Raw genomic sequence first — 26,377 nt, forward strand, 5'->3', positions numbered from 1 at the left:
TATCCGAACAGAGTCCTACATATGGATAAATTATTTTACTGATCTGTTGCATATTTACAGTAGCTGATATTATTTTAGTAAAAACGCTTTCAAGGATTAAAGGTAACATTAACATGCTTATTGTTTTTGGCAAAAATAAAACTTTTTTCATTTTTGTTAAAAAATTCCAGTAAACTCATTACTAACCCGAGCGTAATATGTAAAAAAGGTAGCAATATTATATTGGGTTCCACTAAAAGTTTTTGTTGATCTTATATGTTTCTAGACTGAAATTTGTTCTACTAAGCCCTACTTTATCAATATACTGATATTTCAGATCTCTCATGTATCAATTTCATAAACGGCAAAAACAGGGATTTTTCGTAAAGTCAGACTGCTGGTCCAATATCACACAGTTTTTTTAAATCGTTAAAGATATGTTACTTATATTCAACGTAATTTCCCTTTCTTAACAACTTCTGAATAATTGGTGATTTTATTTTAATACTACTTAACTTTCCAGTGATATTAAGGCGTAAGAGTTACACATTAAAAGCAAAACACCTTTAAAACTCCACTTTGATAAATCGAGGAACAGTCTCCATTCTTCTGTCTTATAAGATGGAAGCTTTAGTTCGTGAAATAATTTTTACAATGTCTTAGTCTGCTAGTTATTTTTCCTTCGTAAAATATTTTTAAACTTTTATTCCTCTATCCTGATGTACAGAAACCTTTGTGTCTTGAGCTAAAAAATTTTCTCTTTTTAATGAAGAAGCTAGATTATTTAGCACTCTCTTTAAACAACCCAATCCCTTTAAGAAGATTGTTTTACTTTTGTTGCTTGTAAGATTCAAGAGTATTTAGTTGCTCATGCTCATATTTGTCTACTCTTCGAGATCTTTGGCTTCAGATTGGATGTTCTTGCTTACATTCTCCTCATCAATATCTGGTCCCTGTTGATCTGTATTAAGATAATTGGAACTTATTACACCTTTTTCTAAGGAGATAAGATATCTGCTATTTGAAAAACACTTTTAACATCTCTCACTTAAAATAATTTTTAAAAAACCTTGGCATCTACGGTGAAGAACGGGAAAAGCATTTCTATCAAGATCTCGAACTAATAGACCGTTGATATCTGGTATGTTGGAATATTACTATGATGGCTTATTTCTATTGATTATTAAGGAGGAAAGTATCTTAAGAAAAAAGTAAAATGAGAAAGAAACTTTTTACGTACGAAGTTTGAAGAAAAACAAATATTTTATCGCAAAAAGCGGTAGTCATTTTAAATCAGTTTGAGAATAAGTTGTCAGTAGAGTAAAATCAGTTATTTAAAGTCTAGAAAAGTCAGCAGAAGAATTTTTGAATGTATAGGTCTCAAATGTGTTTGAAACTTCATAGCATTATTAAAATGAGGGCAAAACATGTTTTGTATATTGCTTAGTTTTCGGTAATGCTTTTTGACACTTTTTCAGTCCTTTTAAGTCTATCTACATAAATGATTTAAGCCATTACAGTTTTTTTTTATATTTACTTTCAATTGAGTGTTTTTGTTTTCCTTAGAAATTTCATACTTTTTTACTTCTACCTTTTTAAATATAATATAAAATCTCCATTGCTTTAATAATGGGTTGAATTTTTCGGTCAGTACCTCCGAATCTTTTTAAAAATCTACGTAAAGTGATATGATTTATAGTACTTTTTGGTAACTGCATATTTTCTTTTGTCAATTTTATTTAATGTAAGTGTAGCATGATAATCTTTTCCTAAAAATTTTGTTAGTTAACTCCAGCCCAACTATTAAGGTACTTTTACAACACACTGATTTTTTTTCTCGATTTTTAATGAGTTTCTTGATGGTATTATTGACTACGTATAAGGATGTGATAAAACAATATAATTCTTAGTAAAAGAACATCGAAAAAGAGTAAAGAATATTTTAACTAGGGCCTTTGCTGGTAGCCATATTTCCCCTAAAAAAAACAAAAATTACTTTTCCTTTTTTACTGAAATATGACAACTTTTTTATTAAAGTTAATTTTTTTTCTCCTTAACTAAGTCGATAGGCTACAGGGCTGTCAGATTATCTGTAGTAGAAACTTTTGTTTTAGTTGATGTTTTATCATGAAATAATTCTTTTAAAGTTAATAAATGAAAAAAATTATTTAAAAAAAAATTTTTTTTTTTTCATTTCACAGAAACTGTAAAAAGTCTACGTTAATGTAATTTTAACGTAATAAACGCAGTCTTGTCTTCATTTCCACGCACGTTTATAACATTAAACAACTTAAAAACAGATTTAACAGCTTGTCTTACCATGCAAAAAGTTCACGTTTAAATAATTTCGGATTCAATTTATGCATATATTTCAAATTTAAATAAAGTTCGTACTAATTTTATATTGTTAGATGTAGCAAAATAACAGTGAGAATATTGTTATTTTTTTGGTCAAAGTATTGTTTACCTTAGTTTGTCAAAAATTATCTTCATAATTTTAGTGTATTTTTAAATTATGGTCTTAAATAGTCGGAATAATGGACTGGATTTATAAATGTTAAAGGAGACTTCCTTGTGTAGGAGAACCATCCCAAATTTAAATATTGAAAAACTTAGAAATTAAGCAGGGATGCCAACATATACGTACACAAATTTACGGGTTAACAATGTGACTGCGTAAATTTACTGCCTTTATCGGCAATTCTTTTAATTTTTAGTTTGCTCACCATATTTTTTATGATGGCATTTAAAAGATGACGTTATAATCTACAACACCTATGTACTTAAAATACTCGACACTTTTAATAAGGGTTGCAAATCGTAAATATTATTGTGTCTGCCATAACTACTTAAATTAAAAGAAAAAACTTTAAGCACGAATTACTCAAGACACAACACTAGGGCAAGGGAGCCTTCTAAAGTACGGTAGCATTCGATACTTAGAAAATGCTATTTGTTTAACTCAACATATGACAATACTGCTTGCATTGCAAAATTATTAGTTGAATCCATAATTCAGTATTTTAAGGTTCAAGGAATAGCTGATGATTAATTTAAAAGGACAATGACTCGGATGTTAATGTTATTAAAAATTAATTTTTTTGTATTTATGGTGAACGTGGGATATATTTGCAGCATTATTTACTCACATATAATGAAGACATAAGTACAACTGGTGGTAATAATATCTCCAAATACAGACATTATAAAAAAATGAGATATCTAAGTTCTTATTTCAAGATGTCAAGAAGTCGTGGGTAATACATATATTGCGTTAAAGCTAAAAAGCTGTTTTTGTACTTTAATATTGATATTATACAAAAGGATTTGAAAAAGTTAGGGACTTAATGTTTTTCTCAAAAAAAAAAATGTATATATATAAATGATGCATTCTGCATCAAACCATGCAATCAGGAAAAATTTTTGATTCAATCAATGGTCATAAATAGTTCTTTGTAAGACTAAAACTTAGCTAGTAGGTGAGTTATTGAATCTATTGACATTTCCTATCCAACACAATTGCCAAGGCAACTCAAATTTTTCAGTTAAAACTACAGTTTGTAGAAACATTGTCATACGTAGCAATGGGAAAAAAGTGCCACCTCAACCAGGACTTTAACCTGGAACTCTTTCCTTGCCGGGAAAGTGCGTTACCAATTCCGCCATCGATGCCTCGGTGACTCCTCTTCTTAATTGCTACAATTTATACTTTTTCAGCTATTTTTTCAGTCCGACGTCTTTTTTTCAATTGCTACGTATGACAATGTTCTTGCAAACTGTAGTTTTAACTGAAAAATTTGAATTGCCTTGGCAATCGTGTGTTCGATGGGAAAGGTCGATAAACTCAATTACTCGCATTTAATACTGACCCATCGATAAATTAGAGTAAATTTTAATATTCTTACATACCATACTAGCTAGTAGGTGTTTAAAGATTTGAAAAGAGCTAATCTTGCGAGTGTCTTAACTAGTAGACGAAAAAACAAACAAAATAAGAAACTGTATAATTTTTCATATTTTTATTACGCATTAAGAGAATATTAATTTATAGCTTTCAACACCACTTCAACAAAAAAACAAAAATTAGGGAGTGCTAGTTCGAAATCTTAAATCAAAGCCTTATTATTTAAACTGATGGATTTAATATGGCAAATCATCATTTGAAATTCAACGAAGTTTGCCATAAAAAAATTTTTTTTTGCATTATTAATTATAGAATAAAACATGTCTCTCGCAATTTTTCAATACTGTGCATTGCTTTGTACAAAAAATAATGATTCTTAAAAAGTTATAAAATTGCATCCGAGGTTGACTTTTCTTAATAAAGTGCTGGAATGGTTTTATTTACTTATTCCATGCAATTCCTTAATAAAATCGCTTTTTACTCTCTCATTGTTCCATGACATCAACTTTCTGACGCGTTAGTGTAGTGAGTTAAGTTGTGGAATACTGACCCCTGGTAGGTGAAAATTTTTCACAGCAAAGTTTTTGTTGGCCAATCAGGCTTAGGTAAAGTAAGAAATAAGCAAAACCAAAAATTTTCTTCGACGGTACAGTTTCATGTGGAATGCCCCATATACATTTATACATATTTGTTAGATTATGGACAGTTAGAATTTTCTTTAAAGTGTGCTAAGAGCCATATTATTCTTAAAATAAACAGTCCACACTCAGTCAATACTATCTATAACGGTGAAATTTTGCTATTGGCTGTATGTTATACCTGTATTGCCTACTTTTAATTTGCGTACATTGGTCTTCTGGTTTTGCTTCCTGATATAAGCGTAAAAAGCGGAATCAGTCATCGATCTCTAGTTGTTTGTTCCAAATAAATTTAAATATCAAATTGTAGTAACGGCAAAAAAGGCATTGGCGACAGTAGAAATCAATTTTTTAAGTAGAAAGCAGGATTACCAGTTATCACAGATTTTTTATGAATTTAATGACTTGAAACAATTATTTAGCAGAACATTTAAAAAAATAATTAAACAAATAAACAAATAGCTGACAAGTGGGACAAAATGTTTGTTTTAGTCTTAAAAATGTATAAAAGTCATTCTTAAATTTTAACCTTGCAGAATTTATGATGCAAAAATAATCAAAAAAGTTATATGTGGCTTCTCGATATCGTCAGTTATGAAAACTGAGAAGAACATAATAAAATTTATTGCGCTAAAAAGCCGTTTTTTAATACATAAAACAACTGAAATATTTTGATATTTAAACTTCTATTGTACCTCGAACAGAAAATGACTATTTATTCTTCAGAATTGTAAAGAAAATAAAATCTCTATAAATGGCAATTTAATTGACTAGGACATAATAGTAGTTTTTGTCAAATAAGTGACATAGTTTCCAAGGCTATTTTGTGGTCTGAGGGACCTGCAAATCAGGGCCCAAAGAACGGTAGGCAGCAACGGTACGATGGCACACAAGTGCCGAGTACTGTTTTTTCTACCAAGGGCCCATTAGCTTCTAAAAAAACACCCAAGGTAGAAAAAGCTTTTTTTTTGTAGAATAACAAATAAGTGGTCAAGAGTTATGCATTCATTATTTTTTTTTGTGTTACAAAAATAATTGTAATTTACAAGTTAATATCTTACTGAGGCCATTAAAATCACTTATCACTAAATTTGAAAATAAAGTTTCTTATATACCTTACATTTTATTAATAACAGTACATTATATGAAATACAATTTTAATATCATAAAAGTCAGCCCAATAATATTCTAGTTACAGAAGCTTTAAGAGTGGAGGGTTCAAATCGCATAGACAAAAATTGAGACCAGATGAGTATTGAGGATGCACAAATACTCCTTATTCAAGTTTTAAGATGAAAAGTGGATTTTTTAAGATAATTTCTAAATTTTTTGAAGAAATCTAATTTGACCTACTTGTCATTACAGTTATAATCACTTGAGAAAAACAGGTTTATTTGGATACCTAGATGTTTAATGAAAAAAAAAAACAGTTTATTTACCGTTATAACGACTGCAGTGTGCTCGAAAAGATTAACATGCTCTGCAAATGTTACCCAATAGGATTAAGGACCAGGTCGTTTTAAATGAAATTGTGTACTAGGAGGTAGTATAAAATCACCCTCAAACTTTGGTAAAGTAAAAGAGATTTATTGAGAAAAAAAGAAAATTAGATATATTAATTTCGAATAAGAAACTCTGCAATATGTTTACGTGAAATATAGTATTAAATACACTTTTTATAGCAACTACTGTATATCTGCACCTTCAGAGTCAAAGTCTTACTTTCTTAAAATCTCTTCTTTATAATTTGTTCTTCATGTTCCTGAAATATTTTTGAATCTTTGCAACGTAGAATAGTGCCAACATAATAAAATATTATATTTACTTTAGATTTTTTATTATAAGCGAATATTCATATTTACTTAAGACGTACGAATTTTAAAATTTATTTCAGGTATAAAAAACTTTGAATGACTTAATAAATCAGACAATGATAACTACAGTGGTAAGATAAATAGGGAAATCTTTTTATGAAATTCACCGTTAACACAGTTTTAGCGACTAGCTAAATTTATAAAAGAAGGTAGGTATTATTATTAACTTTCGTAATTTTAAGCATTGTTAACTATTCAATGAGGCATACGTACTGGAATAATTTTTTTCCCGTTTCCCAAACTGACCCCGAATTATCACAATCTTGAGGTGCTTCAGATATTGTTTCTGTCTCGTTCATCTCTCGCAGTGCTGATACTAAAACGTACCTGCAAATTATTATGGCAAATTGTAGTCAATTTTAATTTAGAACATAAGAATGATAAGAGAAATTAAATTACAAATGTTTAAAATGATATGTCACAGCTCTTAAATATTAATAAGCTGTTTATCATAACAGAGCTCTATGAAATGGCATTAACACATTTGTTTTACTACGTGTCATAGAATAAATAGAGAGTAATTTGTGAAATAAAAACTAATTATTACGGTTTAGGTCTTTACCACAGTTGTAATAAACAGAATTACGGTATGATTAAATTTATTCCTCAAATAAATATACGTTTGACTATAAAATCTAGAAGAATAGATTTGCCTCATACTTTCTATAAGACTTTTTTAGTGATATTTGGCACCTTTCCTCATGCTTTGTGTATCTAAGTTGTTGATATTGAAACAACAGGTATTAAGACAGTTTTTTTACGTAGCTAAAAAAAATCTTTAAGTGCTTTTTTTAGTTGTTATGTTTATTTAGATCGAGCTATACCTCCTGCGTTGTATTGATGTATTTTATTTTATTTTATATTCATTCAAGTTTTTGATAAAATGACATATTAAGCTGATGTAGAAGGTTTTGCTACATGATTTTGTTTTTGCATCTTTCAATACACTACTTTTTTTTAATTTTATGATACAAGCAAAACTTTAGTTTTACATCTTGATTTTTATCTGCTGAATACCACTAATTAAAAAAATGACAAACTTTTATGGTATTATTTCTCGTACCCAAACTAGTATACACGAATTCAGAAGTACATTTCTGTACTATAGAAGAATTTCTAATTTTATCGCTAGATCTTATTTTAAACTGAATCCCGCTACATCAAAGTACAATTTTGCGTCTTTCAACTAATACTTACTTGCTGAACCCTCAATTAATTTTTAATTTTTTTTTCTTGTTTTAATAAAACAAACAACAAGCACCCAATGCGTGGTAACTTTTTCAAAGTCATTTCTGAAAAATTTTGTCAAAAAAATTTCTTTAAGATGTCCTGTGTATCACAACAGTGGTATAATATAAGGTTTTTTCGTGTCTTTTATTTTATTTATTAACATAAACTATTTAATTTATAAAAGAATTTTTTATTTAAATCTAACGCCATGCTTATAAAATTAATAATAATAATAATAATAATAATAATAATAATAATAATAGAAATAATAATAATAATAATAATAATAATAAAAATAATAATAATAATAATAATAGTAATATTAATAATAGTAATAGTAATAATAATAATAATAATAATAATAAAAATTATGCCTGATTTCTAGTAATAACTTATGTTGACGGGTGGCTTACGGTAAAACTCACAAGTAAAAAAGTTACATGTAGAGCATAAAAAAGCCTAAACATCCATTGATAATCTGTTCTTTTTTGGGCATGACCCAAACCCTTACATATCTATACACAGCGGAGATCTAGGCGACCTTCTTAATATGTTCGGGATTGGATTAAAAACCCTTGTAAAAATACTTTTAAGTAAGAATGTTTAACCAGCAGAGGTGTCATTACACTAAAATATGAAGACTTTAGTGACAAACAGTTACAATGCAGGCGATCTTTAACCTCGAACAAGAAGATAAAAAAATCTGTGCAAAGACATAGCACATCAAAAATAAGAACTTAATCTTCTGCGTTAAATATTGCAGATAGTTATAAGCTAATTCAGTTTTTCAAGACACTGAAAACTTATTTGAAAACTTCAGGATTATAAAAAGCTGCTGTTATATAAGTATTACATTAAATGTTTAAAGCATAGGCTTATGACTGGTTGGAACACATTGATAATGAAGTAAACCCTTCAGCAACTTTAAAAATGCAGTTTTTTGCTGTCAGTATTAGCATAAGAATATAATTGTTACAACGTGGTGACTAACTATAGATGCAGTAAATATGTATAAAATCTGTATAGTTAAGTCAACATGCTCACAGTTCTTTCATCTAAGGCTAAGACTGGGAGAAAAATTTAAAGAATATTTTAATAAATCAAACTAGCAATCAATTACTCTAAGTGGTATCAATACTGTTGACGAATAATAAAAATAACTTGATACAGCTTATGCAGAAAGTGCATCACAAAGTTCCATTACTGTCTGGGAGACTACCGTTCTCAAACTGATAAAATCAGTTATACCAATGTACAATCGCAATCAAAGCTACAAAACTTTAGGTAACCTATGCTCTAATCATAAAATAATTCGATCATACGTATTAACAATTACAATGATTTATTTCCAGAAGGCAGGAATTTTTCTACACACGATTCTAGTAAAGTTATTCGTAGGTCCACAAACATTTGTATTCGCTGGTCTAATGAATTTGTGTTTTGAGATTAGAGCATAGGTTACCTAAAGTTTTGTAGCTTTGATTGCGATTGTACATTGGTATAACTGGTTTTATCAGTTTCAGAACCGTAGTCTCCCAGAAAGTAATGGAACTTTGTGATGCACTTTCTGTATAAGCTGTATCAAGTTCTTTTAATTATTCGTCAACAGTATTGATACCACGTAGGGTAATTGATTGCTAGTTTGATTTATTAAAATATTCTTTAAATTTTTCTCACATTCTTAGCCTTAGATAAATTAACTAAGACTAAAGTCATTAAGTTTTAGTTTTTTATTTATGAGTGTGTTCTTAGGTAAGTGTTATCCATAAATGTAGGAGCTTAAAGACGAAAAAAAACTATGCAGCATTTTTTTAGAGGTACGCTTGCTATCTTTTCAGAAATCAATGAGTTCTGTGTGGTTTTAAGGTCTTTGATATTTACTACGTCAACTTAAGACTGTAAGAATTTTTGATGAACTAACTGTTACAGATATCTCTTTATGTATAATCGTTAGTCACCACTACTTATTACTAACATTACTTTTGTGGAAAATACCAGAATAAGAGAATACTTTGAACAGTGTGTCCTCTACATAAGTACATTAACACAAGCTGTAAGCAACGCAACTTTCCATGAATTTTCCAAACGCTAACGTGTGTATATCAGGGCCACCAGATAAGTCGGCTTCGAAAGGAAGACTGTGGGGGAGAATTTTCTTATGTGGTACACCACTTTTTGGATTGTAATTATTTCAGGACACATGGTTCAGTGCAGGTGGAAGTTCTCTAACTAACTGCCTGTACGCAAGACTATCAAAAGTTTGCCGGGATGGTCGATCGCTTTTATCGATGCGTACACAGAAATATACACAGCTAGACGAAAATCTTTACACTTTGATATAGGTATGAAAGAAGGACTAGCACTTATGCCTTAAAATTTTTATTCTAAGTAAAGAATTAAAAAAATATCCAACCATAGAAATCACATACTCATTAGTATCAGAGTTGACTGTTGCTATTTATTGAATGCATTTGCTTTACTTCTGTGCTTTATAGTTTTTAAATGAACAATTAAATCAGTGTGATGTGGTTGCAGATAACAATTTAAAAATTGACAATAAGCCTCTGCTTCACCATTTATTATATCTATCTCCAGTGCCTCACTCAACTAATCTGACGAAAAAAGGTATCAAGAATGGTAAAATAATAAATTCGGTGAAAAAACTTATTTATTTCTCAATCTTTTGATGTCGGCTCTTTCAACTATTCTTTTGAATTTTTTTTACACTCAGATTGTTTGCCCATTGTCTCATGCACAACACAACTCGATGATTTGATATTAATATATATACGTTAAAAACGTACCGTATATTTATGTTATTACTTCTGTTTTCAAAGCCTTGAGACACGGGAAAGCCTGATACACTGCTAAGTATCTATCTATGTAGGAAATTTTAAATTTTGTATTTTAATGCTAAGCTATCTATTGAACAGGGTAAAGGATACTCTTGGCAGATATTTACCTCAGAGTTACGTCTTATACTGCTTTTAATTGTGTTGGTTAAGATAGCTTAGGGGCTATAAAAATTAAGTAATAGATTTTTATTTTTAATGAGCCAACTTATACGATTTTGAGAAGCGACCATTGAAATCCTATGAAGTTTTGGGTAGTTCAAAGCTTTTAAGTTGCATGTGGTATTGAGCAGTGTTAGCAAACTCTTGTGAAGGTTTCTACAGATAATCTGGTGGCCCTGGTTTGTACACGAAATAGAACACCAAATCAAAGAATCTGCAAATGATAAGGCCAACCGATATGCTCAACGTAACGTTGAACAGTTGACAAACCCTCACCTTTGTCGATTGACACATCCCAAGAACACCAGAAGCAGCAATATACCCCAGAGTATCGCAGAAAATAAGTTTACCAATGCTCTTTTCTTCATAAAGGCAAAGAACTTACGACGTCACAAAACATATAGTGGTTTTTGTCATTGTTCTAAGAACCTTCACTTTTTTGAGCCTGGATTATGGTATGTATATACTGTGCCACTAAAGTCCTTTTTTTTGCTGAGTAGTATTTTGAAGATGACTTTGTCAGAATGAAACGTTCTAATTTTTTTTGCAAGGATTCTCGTTCCAATTGCCACTTAACACAAACAAAGGACAAATATCAAACTAACGGGGAAAATCAGCTACAATACCTGTGGTTAAAGAAAAATTAAGTTAGGTAGAAGTTAATTACTTAATAAGCATTCTAAGGCAATTCCTTGATATTTTTTGACACACAATGTGGGGAACCCAATTTTCATTCTTATTTGATATCTCCGTTGTAATACAATACTTGTGAGCATTTCGAACAGAGGCATTAATATTTTTCCGAATATTTTGAGGTGTAAAACAACCACATACGTAATAGAAGCTATCCAGCTTCTTTCAATTATCATTTATGTGCTTTGTAGCTTTAGACTTCATAGAGGCTGAAGAACCCACCTCTATGGAGCTGCAGTTATGTGATGACGACGCCTGTGGGCCCATTTTTCCACCCTGGCTGGCTGCCAAAACTGGGGATTCAACCTCCTGCATAGCACATTTTTTACGTGTATTTGACATGATGGCATGAACGCTGTTATCTTAAGTCTCTGCCAGATAACGGATAAGCCCCATTGCTCAGCGTAAACCACGTAGAGGTACCTTGGATTACAAATACACGATAAAAAACTTATAATTTGACGTATGTTCTGTTAAGTCATAATGTGCTCAGAAATAATGATGTTAATTAATACAAGAGTTAATATTGTTTTTTGCCTTTTATTTTAAGGTGTGAAAAAAATTATTAAGTAGTTGGGTCGAACAGACATCAGATTAAGATTTAGGGACCTAAGAAACATGTAGTAAGTATTGTCAAGATTCTAAAAGCATTTTCGAAATATTTTTTAGAAGATTTATTGGAACATGTGGTTTTTGACCACTATTTTAGGGTTGTAAGAAAAATCTAATGTGATGGGGTCGCATGGACTTCAGACTAGGATCCCAAAAAACATGTTGTAGTTGTTGTCTGGATTCCAAAAACCTTTTTGAAATATTTTTTAGAGAATTTAATAGAAAATGGGGCCTTTGACTATTATTTCAAGATTATAAAAAAAGTTTTATGTGATAGAGTCAAATAGACTTTAAATTCGGATTCAGTTACGAAGAAGAGATGTAGTAAGTGTTGTCTAGATTCCAAAAGAATTTTTTAAACATTGTTTAGAGAATTCAATAGAAAATGTAGAATTTGACCATTATTTCGAGGTTATAAAAAAAAATCTGATGTGGTAGGGTCAAATAAACTTTAGATTCAGATTCAGGGACTAAAAAAACTTTTAGTAGAAGTTGTCTAGTAGTCGATGTCATTAAAAAAATTTCTGGCCATTTACTTTTGGCATCTATTATCAAACGTAAGTTGTGACCTTTGTGCAACCCAATAGAATTGGTGGGTACCCGTTGACTAGATTTATCTAGCCATTTCTTTGGATTTGCTACACTTTTTTCTGGATTCTCTCCCACTTCCATGCAGTCCTTGCATCTTTTTCCTAATTTTTCAATGTCACTATCAATATTTGACCATCAAAAAAATGATTTGGCTATGATTTTCATTTTGACAATGCCTGCGTGAGGAGAGCGTTATTCTTCCAAGACCATTTCTTGGTGTTTGTAAGGTATTATTAGGATATAATATTTTAAGTATATTGTTAGTATTTTGAACAATTTTATTAGTTGTTCTTTTTTTTACCACTATATCGTCTGGAAAAAGACATACACGGGGAAATGTTTTAAAAATTTGTTCTTTTTGTCTTTGAAAAAATCCGGGTGCCAAAGATATGCGGTATAGTAATTTATAATATCAGTATAATCCTTTTGAAGTGCCAACTACTGAAAATTTTTACGGAAAATAGTCTAATTCCAGTTGTCTATGAGCTTCTTTAAGATTGATTTTGCTGTAGAAAGTTTGTTCGAGACGTATGCGTTAGCACACACTAGGCTTGGATAGGGTGATTGGGAAGACACAATAAAACACAATAAAATTAAACAGCATATAATAACAACTCTTAATACCACTCAAAGGCCAAGAAAATTCACAGTTAATATTCACAAAAATAGTAAAGGTCAAAATAATACAGAAGAAAAAAAATAATGTCTATAGTCTTAAAGCAATGAACTATTGAAAATATATAAAGGCGAAGAATGTAGAAAGAAAAGAGTCAAGTTGAATAACACAATATGTAAACACGCACTGGCCTTGAGCTCGCAAAAGAGTTTGAAAGTTACACAAATTAATGTGAAAATGAAAGCACTGATATAATATAACTGATTGAAATATTGATTAACGAAAAACGATTGTCTGTAGAAATGCACAATTACTGTCTGTAGACATACACAGTTACTGTCTGTAGAAATACACAATTACTGTCTGTAGAAATACACAAGAGTTTCACTGAGTCTTGCTGTCGATAATCACTGGTAGTTCGATGAAATTAACTATTTGAGCTGGTCTGCAGATTATGCAGTGAGCAACTTAAACAAAGCACTAAGTGCACTGCACTGCACAACTGAGTATAATCTGCCGCTTACATTATACAAGGCTTGCCGCGTGAATACGCACACACACACCTGTAGCGCGCCAAGTCGACCAAGCGCACATGCACAGAGCGTTGGGCCGACAGAGACTACAAGTGTACACGATGTACACAAAAGCCGAGCCTACTGTCAATCGCTCTCATTTCCAACAAAGTTACACCCTTTTAATCTGCAATTAAATGTTTTAACTTCGATAATGAATCCCTTTGAGCTACTATATTTTTACTAATTGTTCTTCTAAGATCGCCACAGATTTTTACTAAAGTGTTTTGTCTTAACAATAGATGTTATTCATTTACTTACTTTAATTTATTTAAGAGTTTTGTCTCGTTCTTGTCAGTTTCACTCACCCGATACTTCACTTATTAATGCAAATGAAATTGTTTTAGCTTTGCAAAAAATAGGAATTGTGTGCGGATTCATCTCAACGTTATGTTTTGCTGTAGTGGAAGTGCTTTTTTTCAGAATCAATGACTGTATTTTTTAAAAATTTTCTCTTGGTATTAATAAAAATTTAATCGATATAGCTTTACACAAAAAAAACCACGTGTGAATGCATTTTAATATTATAATTAGCGTTGGTGTTAGCGTATTTTACTAAGAAAAAATGATTGCATTTTTCATAAATTTTTTCCTCATTTTCATGCAAAATAACTTCTTCGTCTATTAAGCTATTATCAGCGTTTTGTTACTCAATAGCAACTATTTTGTTTTGTGACCATATAATTTATAGTGGCGATAAACCAAGCTTGTTCAACCAATTGTACCTTATCACGGATTTTCTATTTTTTCCTCCTATATATAAATTTTCTTTTGATGTGACTTCACCAAAGCTTATATTTGCATTTTCTTGCACCCTCTAAGGGCTTGCATTTATTTCCAGTGTAATAATTATATTTAATTTTATTTTATAATAGTTTAAGTATTAATTTTTTGTTATATTTAGTTTCACTTATAAGTAAAACTACAGACACTTCATTGACTGAATACTTATTAATCATAACATTTAAAAGCTTTAGTCTTATGTGCTAAAGATTTCAGCTATCAACTATGTTTCTTATTGCTTCTGAGAGTAATAGGTTATCAGTTTTCATTAAGGCTACTTTTATGCTTTCATTTCTTTTCCTGTTCTAAACTAATCTAATATACCTCCTTCTTTGTTTCAAAATGTACATTCTAATACTAACGCTTTCAGGCTTAGCATGCATTGGGTGATTTTTTTTCCTTCTTCAGTTCTACGATGACTACGTTGCCTTAGCATCGTGTTGTTGAATTTTAGTTTAGGTACACATTTACTTTTTCTATAATTTTTTCAAACGTGTATTCTGTAGGCTTTTTAAGTGAACAAACTTTTTTCACGATAATGTGTGCTTCTGCGTCTAGTTAGGTAAGGAGTATTGCTTTTTAACTTTCTTTCGTTATATCATTTGCATCAAAATACACTTTGATTCACTCTAAAAAATCTTTTGTATCATTGGTGCTTGCACGACAATTTGTTCTTACAATCATAAAAAGTTGCATGCTTACTCTCTAACAAGCAGTTACGCTAATGCACAATACATACACTACACAATACGTGCTAACTATGAACTTAGTAGCTTGGTTCGGTCTTACTTCGGCACCTCTACGAGTCACAAATAGGGTTCTAAAAGCGAAAAAAATCTAGAAAAATATGGAATGTGAAAAATTTTGTTTTCTCCCTACTTTTTAGCAATTTTTTCAAAATTACGGCAAAACTTTGTATTGTTTGATGCCTACATTTAAATAAATTTTTGTTGATGCTTTTAATGGATTGTGGACGAAGAACAAAAACTTTCTAACATGATACACAAAAATAATTCATTTCATAAAAAATACTCTTTTAACTGCTGTAATAAAGTTTATAGTAATCTACAACTAACTTATGAAATGTAATTAATTTTAGATTTTATTACTATTAGATACAATAGAATAAGCATATTATTACTCTTATAACTAACTATCACTGCTACATTTGGTCCCAACAACTGTCAAAAGGCTATCGTCATCATGACCAGTGTCATCTGAGTTTTTCGATACTTCTGAGTCTAAACTATTAATAGTTGACTTTCAAGTTAGTAGTCAAATACTTCTTTATCCCCTACTTTGTTGGTATCAGCTGAATCAACAGAGCCACTTACATTTTGATAGGCAACTGTATTATCATTTTTGTTTATCTTCAGCACTATCAATGCATTGATACTGTAATAAAAATTCTGCCTCACAATTTTTAGCTTAGCACCCTTCAATTTTTAAAGCTGTTTTGGCTTTTTGTGTGAACTGCATCTTGTATTAACTAGTCCCTTTTTGCAACAGCTGATGAGTGAGGTATGGATAATAAATCAAAAGATAGGGGCTGTAATGCCTGAAATGTTATATTACTTTCCCCACTGCACAGAAGGTAAAAGCTTTTGAGTCAACTCTTACAAATAGTCTTTTCTTTAAAACTCAGTATGTTTGATTATTAAGTGCTTATGTAAGTGTACTTCTGAGGTGTCAGATCAGGTAGGTATGAGCATGCAACATAAATGAATAAGAAGATAAATACAATAATCATAAACTTTAATTACAACTTATATATTAACAATACCAAAAAAATTTTAATTTTCTATAAAATATTTACACTGAGTTTTTTAACATAATAATAAAAATTATGAATAGTCTTTAAGCTTGTACAAGACAATAATATTGAATGAACTGAAAGTGAAAAATAACAATAGAGTAATAAAATGTCAACTGTCACTGAGTATCACTATTGAGTTTATGAGCACTGAGTATATCTTTATAGATTGGAACAGATGTTATAGTGAAAGTGTGTATGTGCACTTGATTGTTTGTGTGTGTTAACTTGAGTCTCTCTCTCTCTTTCTTTCTCTCTCTGTGTGTGTGTGTGTGTGTGTGTAACAGTAGAGAATGTATCTGTGTGAAAGAGTTTGAACTAAGCACTATGATAAAACGAGTTTTCACTAAATTTAAAACTGGAATAACCATTCAACACTTGATTATAACACTTTTGCAGTGAAAGCACAAATGAAATGTAAATAGTTGCAGTGAACCTTCTCCACTGTATTATGAGTCCTTCTGTGATTAATAGGTTGTATTAACCTCACAACACATGTGTTATGTGAGCAGATTTTTTGTATAAAACTTACTCTATGAGCATATCAAACTTGAACAGCATGTTATTGATACTGATATGATATATATTATAAGTAATTTAATATACTGAGTTTAACTAGAACTAACAGTGCATAATGATCAACTAACTTGAAATACTAACTAAAGTGAGTTTGAGTATTAACTGTTGGAGAGCCAGTTAATAACTGAAATATATAAGTATACACATAACGGTAGGTGATGAAAAAACGCGCTACCAGGAAAAGCTGACCAATCATATACGCCAGCGTGTTAGAAAAGGGCGCACAACTAGAAAACATTGAAAGTTAGTCACGCTAATAATTCGTGAGCCGTACAGTGCTGCCAACACATCTACTGTAGAAAAGTGTGAGTAATTTGAATAAGCACTACTGCTTTCAAGATTCTGAACACTGTATTAGTTCTATATGTTGCAATATTCACAATGACTAGTCCTTTGTTAAGATTAAGATGCTTGTGCTGTTTATTGATAAAATCAATCGCATTGTTAAAAAATTTTCTTATTATTCTCCTTTACACCGTGTGTCCAGTAAATAAATAGCAAAGGAAACTTCTGGATAACAATAATACAATCTTTTTGTTATGGCTTTCTTGATACTTTCTTGATAACTAGAATCTGGTGAGACCTGAGACTGTAACTTACTTTAAATTTTATTTCTGACATCAAAAGAAACTTTTAGTAAAGTAGAAAGAGCTGCATTGTTACTTTTTACCTCTTTCATAGCATTATACAATGGTTTTAAAAAGTTACGAACATTAGACACTATTGTCCAAAATTCATTATGTAACACATACTGTATTATCTCTTTGGAAATTAAAATTTGTCATCTAGTAATTTGTAACAGTCTCTGTCTCTTACAAAATTTTTTTGTTTGCCTCTCCAAAATCAAAGCAAATAAGAACATAATACCATCGTATTTCAGGTGAAGGGGTCAAAGAAATATCTTGATCACTTTGTTTACTTTAAAACACAGCTTCCACAACGGGTTTTTTTTTACCGTCTTGTAGAAACACAATTTATAGCCCTTACATATTTTACACTGAATTACAGAGTTGTAAGCTTATAAGTAGATGGCACTTGAAATATCAATCTCAGTTCTTTGATAGCATTTATCCAGTATGAGTAATCAAAACTACTAATGGGTGATCCTGTAACGTACATATTACGAGCTAATTTCTCGTCAATCTTCTTTTTGTTTTTATTAGATAAGATAGTAGTTACTTTATCAACTGCATAATGTCAGCCACTATCACTGCCCATTTATTATCTCTTCTTTCTTCTACAGCTCGCTTTTAATGATTTTATTGCACCGCGAGCCTCCATATCATATCTTCATGGCAAGCTGTGCATTTTCCAGCCCAATGTGTACTTAGTCTTGAAGTATTAGAAAAGATATGAGTAACATTGCATTGGTTACAGCTGGCAATACTTACTTTTTCTAAATTAAAATACAAATATAACCTAAGTCTAAGGCAGACAAAAGTACCATGTAAACAAATAATCAGTGCTCACCTTATAAGGAAAAACATACACAATAAGAGGAATCTAAAACAAATCATATCTAATAGTATTTATAAGTGACACGCACATTCACTACAAAACATCTTTTTAAGTGTTAATAAAACTGCAATACCACGCCTTACACCACCCACTAAGTGTTTAATGTTCTTTGCAGTGTGATATGTAAGTTGTTGTTGTATACGCTACACTAGTATACAACACATGCTGCCTTAGGCCATGCTTTTATAGGCATACTGAAAGCATAGGTTATGAGAACTGTTGACCACACAACAAATAGCAGCAATTTGTATTAGCAACCAATAGTTAACATGCCGTCATTTCAATAATATTTCAAAAAGAAAAAAAAACAAGATACTCAAATTTTTCTAAAAAAATCAGTTTTTTTGCCGTTTTCCTTTTCAATAATATTTTTTTTAGTTTTTAGAACTCTGACTAGAACAACATAATTTGTGTAAAAATATGTTTTCATAACCAAGAAATAATCTTTTATCTGATCGCATGTTTTGCAACTTAAGAAATGTTTATGAGACAAAAATAAGCTGGTAATGGTTGACATAGACTTCTTGGGGCATTAAAACTTGTAATAATCAAAAAGGTGGAAGAACACACAAACCATGTAATCTAGTTCTTCTGCTGGTTTACGCTTTAGCTGCAATAACAACACGATGAATTTGTCTTACACAATTAAATACAGAGTTCTTAAATTATGACGTTAGCTAAAAACCATTCTACATTAAATCTATACACAGATATAATTTGATAGGACTTTATATGATAGGAACATGAGTTGATTAAAAGAAAAAAAAAGAAAAGAGATTGATTGGACTCATTATAAATACCTTTTCCCACCACTATATTTTCTTTAAAATTAGTTTTGACTTAATCTATACAGATTCTCAATAAACAAATTTGGAAACTCAATAACTTTTTCATAAATTTGTGTACAAATATTCCTTGTTGTAGAATCACTATGAGATTTTTAGTATGTCATCATAAATTTAGGTTTATAAGCAATAAAACTACATGTGCCGTTATTAGGCTACTTCTGGTCTCTTATAATTGCTTAATTAAAAATTTTTTTCAATGACTCGAAAGATATTTTCATACGTACATTAAATTTCATTTAAATTTGTTACTTAAACAGCAACTATTGTTCTCACTTCTGTGCAATGCCAATATTTAGTGTTAATATAATAAAAAAAATTAAGTATTGGTTTCTTATTATAACATTGTCTAAGAAACCATGCAGAAATTATTCCCTATCTGAAAAGTATTTGACGTAATTGGGCTATACTTATACTTGTTCTAACCATGACTTCAAAAATCTTTTCGATTTACTTGTGTCAAAAGGTGATACGTATGAATTCGTATGTTAAATTAACAAAACTGCATGTGTTATTATTAAGCTACTTTTAGTCTTTTATAACTTTTTTATCAAATACCATTTTGCAATGTCATGAGAGGAATTTGAATGCTCATACATAACAATTTGTTTGAATTTCTTACTTGAATATTAGGTATCAATCTCCAAACTTCTTCGTTATGCTAAAATTTGATGTTGATATAATTAAAAAAAGATTATTCTTGATAGTTTTCTATAGATTTCGTGACTTCTTTAGAACGTCTACGTGTGCAAGCTTAAGAACAGTTTGAAGCCAATAAAAAATTTCTCTCTTACCGATGGGGTCAACCAAATTGTTTTTACATAAACCTAACTATTTTAAAAATAAATGATTTTTCAACTTTATCTCCTAATTTTTAGTAAATCTTGCTGAGTTAAGGCTTGAATTTTTTTTAAAAATGTCAAGAATTTGCCTCAAGTCCTCTTATTCTCATAAAATAGCTACTTATTCAGAAAATGTTAAAAGGCTGAAAAACAACATTAAGCTTATCCATAAGATGGGAAATTTCAATTTTCTCCAAACTGCCTTTAAGGGTTACCGTGTCTTTGTAAAATTTAAATACACTAGATCTGTCAGTAAGTTTCTGTAGCTACTAAAACTTGTCAAGTACACTTAAAAATCTGTAAAACATTTTAAATGACTTATATCAATTAGTTTTATCGATTCTTCAAAATTAAAATTAAGCAATAACACCATAAAGAAAGAAATTACTTCATTGCTGAAGATCCAATGATTACTACAGTTTCAAAATTATGGTCTCAAGTTTGACTAAGTTTTTTGAAAAAAAATCAAAGCAAAATTTTATATAAACTCAGAAAATTTGAATAAACCTAATAAGTCTATTTTTACGTTTGCTAAAACTCCTAGTGTAAGGTTTCGTAGTTTCCTCAAACTCAATAGTTTCGTATTGGCATCATCTTTAGATTTTTAACTAGGGTATACTTTACCTCTTACTAGACTGTTGGGTCTTTTTTGTTTTAAAAAAACATATCCATACTTTTTTTTCCTCCAAATTATTCTGCTTCTTAGTATTTCCTTCCCAAAAATAGAAGAATTATACATAAGGTACAGTGTAAGGTAAAATATAAGTTTGTGCCAATAAGAACATGTGAATCCAAAACTTCGGTTCATATCGAACTACTGAGGTTAAGGGCTCTTTACACTATAAGTTTTTGAAGGTGTTGACATAAGATTCTTAGGATTTTTTAAATCCTCTGGCCTAATGGATAATTTAACCTCTTGACTTTTAAACAAGTAAGATGACTACAATGGTCAGAGTACTCCAAGGGGTCAAAAAAATGCATTAAATGCATTTTGTTATCTGCAAGAGCTCTTAGTAATCACTGTAAAGTCATAGGTAATTTTGCAGTTTCATTTTAATGATAGGTCAAATTTATGTCTTATTTTAATCTGAAACAATAATTGAATCTCTTGCAATAATATAATTTTTATGCGTTTAATACTATAGACCTATATTGCTCTTCAAAATAAAAGGAAGCTTCTAAGAATTAAAAATTATTAGATTGCTGTTTAATTTTTAACGGTCAAATCATTTTGAAGTATATAATATGATGCTCCTCAAGAAAAAAATACAATTTTATTTAAGATTTTGCTAATAAGAAAAGAGTTTTATGCGATGGGTTTTTTTTCTGTCAAATGCAAAAGTCTCATTTTAAATAAACAGGAATCAGAGAAAGGCCTTATCCTTATTAAATAAAAAATTTTTATTTTTTCAATTAAAACAAATTTTTGTGTCGTTTATGTTATCAAAAAATATCCAAAGTTACGATACATGAGATGGATTTAAAAAATCTTCCACTGAAGGCTTTTCTGAAAACAAGGTTCACTTAGATCTTTCAGAATTAAATAAAATTTTTTTTTCCAAAGATAAATCTTGCAGAGATTTTATCTTACCAAGACCTTAAATAATCGTGTGAGTTATTGATCTCAAAGACAATCGGTATGACGAAAAATTGATTGAATTCAGTAGAAAAATGTTAAATATTCTATATTATCAACTAAATTATGACTAAATATATATTTGGAAAGCAATTTGTCTAAGTTTTCAAAAAATAATCTTCATAGATGGTCCAGGAGGTTCTGGTAGAACGTTATTGTAGTAGATCATAATTTATTTCTGTACTTCTCAGAAAAAAAAAAAATTTCTATGGCTTGGACTGGAATCTCTTCTATCTTGTTACCAAGATGTTTGATGAGTCACAGATTTTTTAGACTACCTTAAAATTTAAGTAACATTGGAATGGCATTTTTAGAAGTGAATCCAACAAAAAAAAATTAAAGAAAGTAAATACTACAATATAGGATGAGGCGTTAGTAATTCCTAAGAGAGCTTTAAAAATAAAAGATGATACATTAAAAGATTTGTGTAATAATGTTTTACCTTTTAGAGAAAAAACTATAATATTAGGTGGAGATTTCAGACAAATTTCACCGTTAGAAAAAAAAAAAGCTTTAGATTAGCTAATGTGAAACAAAAATGAAATACTCTCATACATAAAAACATAATTATACTTATACATTAAAAGGTAATCAAAGATCACTGGATGAAAAATTTTCTTTGTTTTTATTAGACATAGGAAAAAGTAAAATTAATTCGTTTACATATCATATGAATGGATAACCAAAGATATGTTACATCACACAACGAATACACTTCATTATTAAACAATAAAATACTAAACAGTATGAAAGGAACGGCCACGTCATACTACAGTATTGATTATGCAACAGCAAAAGGAACATATAAATCTGATAAAAACACTAAGTTAAATTTTCAAGTAGAATTTTTCATTGCAATTTACGAAGGCTCACCACCTTATGAGCTAAAATTAAAAATAAATTCAGTAGTAATGTTGATAAAAAATTTATCAATAGATGGATTATGTAGTGGAACTTGTTTTCACGTAACAAAATTATTAAAGTATAATATTGAAGCTAAAATCATGACAGATAGAAACAAAAGACGAATAGTATTTATATCTAGAGTCATTTTAAATACCGTGGATCATTCTCAGTTCCCGTCTGTTTTACATAGAAAGCCATTTCAATTGATTAAGGCTTTTTCTACGACAATAAATAAATCACACAGCCAAAGTTCTGATTCTGTAGAATTATATTTTAAAGAACTTTTATTTTTCCCAAGCCAATTATATGTAGGCTTATCCAGATGCACAAATTCAAAAAATTTTTATTTAAAATGACTCTGAAAATAAGTTAAAAATAAAAAAAATTGTCTGGTTGAAAATTGTTAAGATCTATAAGTATATTCATGATAAATTCTGACATCACTATCATATCTTCGTATCAATCATCAATGGATTCAAAAAAGTAATAACAACATAAAAATATGTATTATAAGACAAGATATAGCTTAACAATATTTAATACTACTTTATTTTCAGAAATACATATTTTAAATGTAATTATTGCATTGTAATATTCAAATATTACTCTCTAGTGACCGGACACATAAAAATATATACTAGAAAAAGTTAAACATGTCACTATTAGGGAAAAATAATCAAACGTAAAAGAAGTTTTACGAAAAACTCGAACGAGCTCAAATTTGAAAAAATATATTCATGTAAAACCTGTAACAACAAATACAAAAAAGTTCACCACTTGAACGGCAATCAATTTAATGAATGAATTAAACTGTTTAAAAATATCTATATACATATAATATTTTAAACGTTACTTATTTATAAACTGTTTTATTTCCAGATAACATTATCCCAATTACGTAGTCTTTTAAAAATAAAAAAAAATTTATAATGTGTTACAAAAATTTTGTTATAAATATGTGTAATTTATAGAAAGGTTGAAAAAAAAGGAGAAGAAATTATGAAATAAGAAAAGAGTAAAGCAGTGTAGGAAAGTTTCTAACTGTCAGATTAAAGTCAAGAATAAAAGAAAAATAACGTTAATCAAGAGGCAGTGTTGGCAATGGTAGGGAAGTGCGGAAAAAAGTGGGGCAGGGTGGGCAAGTGAGTCTTAATGTTATTTCTATTTAAATGGAGAATTAACCGAATGAGCTATTGAGTAAGCAACTCGTTGTCATAGCGTGACCGCCCTTGGCTCTCACTCACGTTCCCCCGCCCCTTAGCCACTTCTCAGCCCCTAAGCCCCTCTCAAAACAAGGCTTTACCGTCTTAATTTCAATGTGAGCTTGGTCACCTCCTCCCCTATTTTTTTATGTGCTTTTCTTGGTCTCCCTTAGTCCCTTTTGCCAACCTATAATTTTTTTTAACGCCTGTTACCCCTCTCAATTCTCTTCTCATGCTTTTCTTGTCCCCTTTCTAGCTCACTTTGATGAGGAGTTAAAATTTTCTTCACTTCCCAGTAAGATTTATTAAATACGATCCAAGTCGATGGCTTCTTTTAATAATAATTGAAATTTAGTATGTTTTAATCTATTTAAATCAATTTTTTTTACACCGACTATAAGGCAAATAGACAGGCACGTTGACTTTTTTGTTGTTATATTGGTGTGTTAAGTACGTGTAGTTATATGATTTTATATTAAGATGAAATCATAACAATAGTGAAGATCATCACTAATCAGTCTTTTTATGGAACCATAAAAATGTTCTTAAAAGGAAAAACGGCATTTATAGTATAACATTTAAATTAACAGTAACCCATGATAAAATACTGTAGAAAAGGTACTAATTTGTTAGCATTTTTTCAATAGAATATAATGGGTGTATAAAAAAAATTTCTAGAACGTTGGACGATTTCTCAAAAGTTCTTGCGTTATGTTACGTGCCTTTTTTTATTTTTATCATATACGTGAATACTAAAATAATAAAAATAATAATTATGATAATTATAAGAATAACGACAACATTAATTATAATTTGAGTAAAACTTATAAATATGATACATATATCATGAATAAGAATATGTATATATATATATATATATATATATATATATATATATATATAGTGCAGTGTTCTACAGTAACGTTCGAAGCTAATCAGCCCATGTTGTTATGTGATAAGACAATTGTAAGATTAAATAATGTAGTTTATATTTAATGAAATATGTGCATATAACAGTAATGGTATGGATTTATACGTACAAAACTATTCTGCAGTTATGTAAGACGTTAACCAGACCTACAAATAATAAAGAAACAATGCTGCCAAGAATCAAAAGAAATAATGACAAAGTTAATTCATCTATGATTAAAAAATGTTGATTAAAATATTTTTTACCTCAGCGTTGATTTTACTTTTATTTTTCACGAAAATGCTATCCTTAGTTTGGCATCTTAATGAAACACATAATTAACCATGTGACAACAATGATTCTATAAAATATTATTTTACCACATCAACAGTTTGACCTTGTAATTCATTAATAGTTATTGAAAACGTTATATTGAAGGGTAAATTGTTTTCTGTGTACAATAAATAGTAACGAACGTGTATTTCCAGTATTTAGGGCAATTATTTGTATGAAAACTCTTTGTCAATTTCTTTTAACTGTAATTATTTACCTCCTAATATTCAATTTTAACGACTTTGTTATTGACAACCAGTTGCTATAACGTAAACCATTTAATATACTTCAGTTTCTTATAAGTATAACGTTCACTTGAATTTTTGAGTGACACTTATGAGATTGTAGACCGCTTTTCAATATTGCTTTGTATTTCTATGGATATTATTGTCAGATTAGTCAACTTTTTAGAATTTCACCTTATGAATACTGTTATGAAGCTTTGGTAAAAAAACACTGTTTCTAATTTTTTTCGCATAATAATTTTTGCTTCAATGTTGTATTTAAATAACTTTGTAATTTGTAATCTAGTACCATTACATATGCCATCATTTAATCTTAAATTTCATATAAATATGAAAATCGTTTCAATTTTTAAATTAAGATTATGCAGTGGTAAGCCTACACAAACATCATTTAAAAATTTAATTCGTGAATTTATATTTATACTTTGATTAGATTTATCAACATTCTTGTAAGAAGCATGATCTACACTGTAATATGTTTTTATTACTTCTCTTACATAATTTAGAATTTTATTATTCAAAATGTATGTTTATTTGTTATAGGAAGTGACTATAATGTTATTTACTAAAAAGTTAACATCTTTACAAAAAATATTTATGAAACGCATGAGTTGCTTTCTATTTATTAAGTACTTAAAACTATTCAATTTTAACTTTTTTAATACCTAACAAAAATTTTAGAAATGTTTTGTGAATCAAACGAATATTGATATTAAGTCTTATAACACGAACCAAATACTAAATATATAATGGTTTCATGTCTTTTTGTTTAATCATGTAATACGTGTATTTCTCAGTGCAAAAATAAGTAAAAGTGCAACTTGTGGTTATTTTATATTTTATTAGAACTCTTTGTGTTCAAGGGAAGTAGCGAGTGCATTCCAATCTCGCAGGCCTGCTTCTTTCGCTCTTGCATCTCTAACTAACCTACCCTTTACTCTGTTGCTTCGCTCTTTCTTTTCTATTAATTCTCTTTTGTACTACTTTACATTTCGGGCCAAGGCCAGCGGGGGCGCATGCACGCATAGCTATATGCTATCGT

General features: G+C 29.7%; 1 protein-coding gene across 1 annotated transcript in view; it reads right to left on the reverse strand.

Moving 5' to 3' along the window:
- Positions 1–26,377, reverse strand: part of Nmdar1 (glutamate ionotropic receptor NMDA type subunit 1) — a 1,366,481-nt gene that overhangs the window by 938,651 nt on the left and 401,453 nt on the right. The window contains exon 7 of the mRNA XM_089592421.1: positions 6,609–6,722. Coding sequence (XP_089448547.1) covers positions 6,609–6,722 — 114 coding nt within the window. The remainder of the gene's footprint in view (positions 1–6,608; positions 6,723–26,377) is intronic.

This window comes from Copidosoma floridanum, unplaced genomic scaffold (assembly GCF_036245765.1).
Source record: "Copidosoma floridanum isolate Cflo_tuat_1 unplaced genomic scaffold, Cflo_Japanese_pri ptg000017l, whole genome shotgun sequence".
NCBI lineage: Eukaryota > Metazoa > Arthropoda > Insecta > Hymenoptera > Encyrtidae > Copidosoma > Copidosoma floridanum.